The sequence below is a fragment of the Primulina tabacum genome, chromosome 1 (genome assembly GCF_025594145.1).
Source record: "Primulina tabacum isolate GXHZ01 chromosome 1, ASM2559414v2, whole genome shotgun sequence".
NCBI lineage: Eukaryota > Viridiplantae > Streptophyta > Magnoliopsida > Lamiales > Gesneriaceae > Primulina > Primulina tabacum.
Window position 1 is genome coordinate 5,737,785 of NC_134550.1, and position 4,225 is coordinate 5,742,009.

General features: G+C 36.0%; 1 protein-coding gene across 1 annotated transcript; it reads left to right on the top strand.

Annotated features, from left to right (window-relative positions):
* Positions 1–2,779, top strand: LOC142537239 (disease resistance protein RGA2-like). The gene has a single exon (XM_075642793.1). The coding sequence runs from the start codon at positions 86–88 to the stop codon at positions 2,762–2,764; it is 2,679 nt and encodes an 892-aa protein (XP_075498908.1). The 5' UTR covers positions 1–85; the 3' UTR covers positions 2,765–2,779.
* The last annotated feature ends 1,446 nt before the right edge of the window (positions 2,780–4,225 follow it).

Here is a 4,225-nt window from a genome sequence, read left to right on the forward strand (position 1 = left end):
CTCAATCTGTACTGCTTTCATTTCATTTTTGCCATCTGAAAATCTCGAGCTTTGAAATAAGGCAGAAGCACTTGTTTCGGCGCTTATGCAAACAGTAATTGGAAACTTGAACAAAGCATTGGTGCGAGGTGTTGGGCTCCTTTGGGGCTTGGAGGATGATCTCAGGAGACTTGAAAGTGTATTTAGCACAATCCAACTTGTGCTCCAAGATGCTGAAGTCAAGCAAAGAAACAATTTGGTGCTGCAGAATTGGTTGCTAAAGCTCAAGGATGTTGCCTATGATGCTGATGACGTGCTGGACTTGATCGCTACCAAGGGCCTCAGACGGAGATTTAATTCCGAAAGAGGTAAGCACGGACATCTAACTTCGTTTTTCTCGAAAAGAAACCCGTTGTTATTTCGTGTTGAAATAGCAAGAAAAGTGAGAGATATAAGGGGAAGATTAAATGATATAGCGGATGAGAGACATAAGTTCGAGTTGAGGGAGGGTGTTATGAACAATCAAGTTGGAGTTGTAGAGAGCCGACAGACCAGTTCATTGGTGAACGAATCGGAGATTTTCGGAAGAGATGAGGAGAGGGAAACGTTAGTCCAGAAACTGCTCCATGACATGGCTGATCAAGATGATCTTTCTGTCTGTGCTATGTGGGGAATGGGAGGAATCGGTAAAACGACGCTCGCCCAACTGGTCTATAATGATGAAAGGGTGGAGAAGCATTTTGAGCAGCGAATCTGGGTCTGTGTCTCGGAAGATTTCAGCTTGCAGAGGCTGGTTAAAGCAATTTTAGAATCTGTACAAGGAGGTGGATGTAGTGTCACAGAGTTGGATCCATTGCTGCGTCTTCTTCAAGAAAAGTTGAGGGGCAAGAAGTTTTTACTAGTTATGGACGATGTTTGGAATGACGACCAAAGTCTGTGGGATCCTCTTAAAGAAGCGTTAAGATGTGGGTCAAAAGGCAGTGGGGTACTTGTGACAACTCGAAATGAAAAAATTTCTCGAATGATGGCTACAGCTGAAATCATGTCACACCGAATTGGCTATTTATCAGATGCCGATTCTTGGTCTTTATTCAAGAGAAGAGCATTTGCATGTAGAACAGAAGACGAAAACCTAGTCAGAATTGGTGAGGAGATAGTGAAGAAATGTGGCGGTGTGCCTTTGGCGATAAAGGCTCTAGGGAGCTTGATGCGATTTAAAAGCCACGAAAGCGAATGGTTGGCAGTTAAAGAAAGCGAAACATGGAATCTACCGGATCATGGAAACGACATCTTTCCTGTATTGATGTTGAGTTATGACAATTTATCTCCACAAATGAGGCAATGTTTCTCTTATTGTTGCGTATTTCCCAAGGATTATTGGATGGATAAAGACGAGCTAATACAACTATGGATGGCAAGCGGCTTCCTTCACGAAGAAGGCCAAAAGGACTTGTATCTCATTGGCCGATCGATCTTTGAAGAACTGGTTCGGAGATCATTTTTGCAAGATGCCGAGAAACACCAGATAGGGAAAATGAGATGTAAAATGCATGATTTAATGCATGACTTGGCAGAATCGGTCATGAGACGAGAAACTTATAGGATGGTGGATGAGAATGTGCAGAAAATTCCACCTAGAGTTCGTCACTTGTCATGTGATTCGTGGTCACTTCAGATGATTAAAGAGAAAAGGGATAAGCTCCGACTACTGAGCGTGGATACTGTGCACTCGCTTATTCAGATGAATCTTTATGCTGATGATGTTAAACATAGAGGATTTTTGTTATCCTTTATCTCAAACCAACAACATTTAAGAGTGTTGGAATTTTGCGGGATAATGAATTTTCGGAATTTTGTTGACAAATGGGAACATCTTAGGTTCCTTTCAATGTCATGCATTGAGCTCAGGACGCTGCCGGAATCCGTTACTCGTCTCCACAACCTTCAGACCTTGAAACTTACATCTACACACGATCTTCGCAAGTTGCCTGAAGGTTTGAAACACATGAAAAATCTTTGGTTTGTGGAAATTGACAGGCCTGATTCACTTATCTGCACGCCACCTGGACTTGGAGAATTAACTTCCCTGCAAAGACTAAGCATTTTCATCGTGGGTGAAGACTCGGCACACCAAACCATCCAGCTGAAGGAATTAAATCTTGGAGGGAAGTTGAGCATAAGAGGACTTGAAAATGTGAGAAACCTAGAAGACGTCAAAGCCGCCAACATGATTACGAAGCGGAACTTGGCATCTTTGAATTTATCTTGGGCAAGTGGAGCAAACAATATCTCCATGGAACATTTCGAAGCGACTCTAGAGAATATCCAACCACATCATAATCTAGAGCAGATCTGCATTTCGTCATATCAAGGTTCGAGGTTCCCAAATTGGATGTCTGCTCCAGCGTTTATTAATCTAAGTGAAATCACTTTGGAAAGATGTGAAAAATGTGAACACCTTCCACACCTCGGGAAACTTCCAGCTCTGAAGGTTCTTAAACTTGTTGGATTGGATTCCGTAAGAAGACTGGGTACTGAATGGTGTGGCGATGGAAAAAGTTCATTTGTTGCATTGACAGAGCTCCGGTTATTGGAAATGCTGGACTTGGAGGAATGGATTATACCAAATTCACATGAGAGTTTTATTCGCTTACAATTATCTAGAGATAAAGAGATGTCCCCAATATGGGGCAAATGTATTTCCAAACTTATGTCTATAAATCAATATTTAATTTTTTTTACGACATTATTATATTCTCTAATCAATTTTTTTTACTTAGATTGATAGAAGGCATTTTAATTTGAGTTTTTATTTTCTTGTTTATATTATTTTTGTAATATTATTTATTATGAAAATAATAGGTGAACTACAAAATTTGGTAGGTCTAAGAGTCCTCTGATGAACGACAAATATGGATAAATTATTAAAATATATAATATCCAGTAGATTTTGGCATGCGATTTTGTTCTAATTCAATGATTATGCATGATTTCTAAATTTTAATTATATCACAAGTTAACGCATGCTTTGTTGTTGCTATATATATTTTGTCAATAGTATAATATTTTTCTATGGTTTAAGAAAAATTGTGTGACTTTGAATTATATTTTTACGGCTGCTTTTCTAAATGGTTTTATTATGATTTCAAGGCACCATTTTTCATTTGTGTTTTTTTAAAGAAGTGGAATGAATATCTATAAAACGATGACATTAATAAGGTGTCTTCTCTTTATTTGAAAAAAATATTGGAAAATTTATACAAATTGTGAATAATATGAGTTAATATTTAATTTGAGAGTGATTTATGCTTTTTCTTGCTCGTATATACTTCAATTTCTTTATTATTATACTAAATAAATTATTTTTAAACTTTGAGTTATCATTTTTTTTATCGAGGTTGTTTGTGTTATGATTTTTTTATTCGTTTTGGTTAGTATTGTTGGCGATAATTGATTTTTCTGATATTATATGATGTGTCTTGTTGTTTATATAAAAATAAGTATGAAAGTATACCAATCAAAGCCACGTATTTTGGGTCTTCTGTTCTACGAAGAGAATAATAAATGGTTTCTGTAAATTATATAATTTCTTGGTTTTTCATACATATAGTCTACGAAATGCGTCAAATTTTGAACAAAAAAGTTAAGACAAACATAGTGGATGAAAAAAAAAGACATGTTAAATAAAACAAATAATGTTGTGTATTACTATGTTGGGTGCAATAATTGTCTCTGCTTGGTAGAGCGGCCGAACCGTGGTGTTTGAGCTGCTATGTGGTTTAAAAGATTTGAGTTGCACCATTACTACTATCTATAGATTTTGGTAAAGCGGCAAGCGCGGTCCTATATACTATGTCCTAATTTCTGTATGATATAATTCAAGCACATTTTTTTTATAGATATTTGAAATTAAGTCCAACTAAGTAACATGAAACATATACATATATATTAAATCATATTTAAAGCGAAATATTAAGATCAAGAATGATTCAGATTTAAATTTAAACGAAGCACAATGAAAAAGAAATTGAAGAATTGTATGTGTACGTTAAGTGTTATATATTGATTATGTTGTTACTTCATGGTTGTGCGACATATGGATGTCATATAAAATGTCAATATTTCTCAATAAAATAGTTTTCAAAAAGAAAAAATTCTTCATTCAGAAAAAGAAATACCTAAAAAACAAATTGTGCATAATTCTTATTCTATTTATAATGGTATGAGAACAATTCTAAAGTTTTGT

What these genes read in the sequence shown, in the direction of transcription:
- LOC142537239 (XM_075642793.1), top strand. Translation starts at nt 86, where the DNA reads ATGCAAACAGTAATTGGAAACTTGAACAAAGCATTGGTGCGAGGTGTT.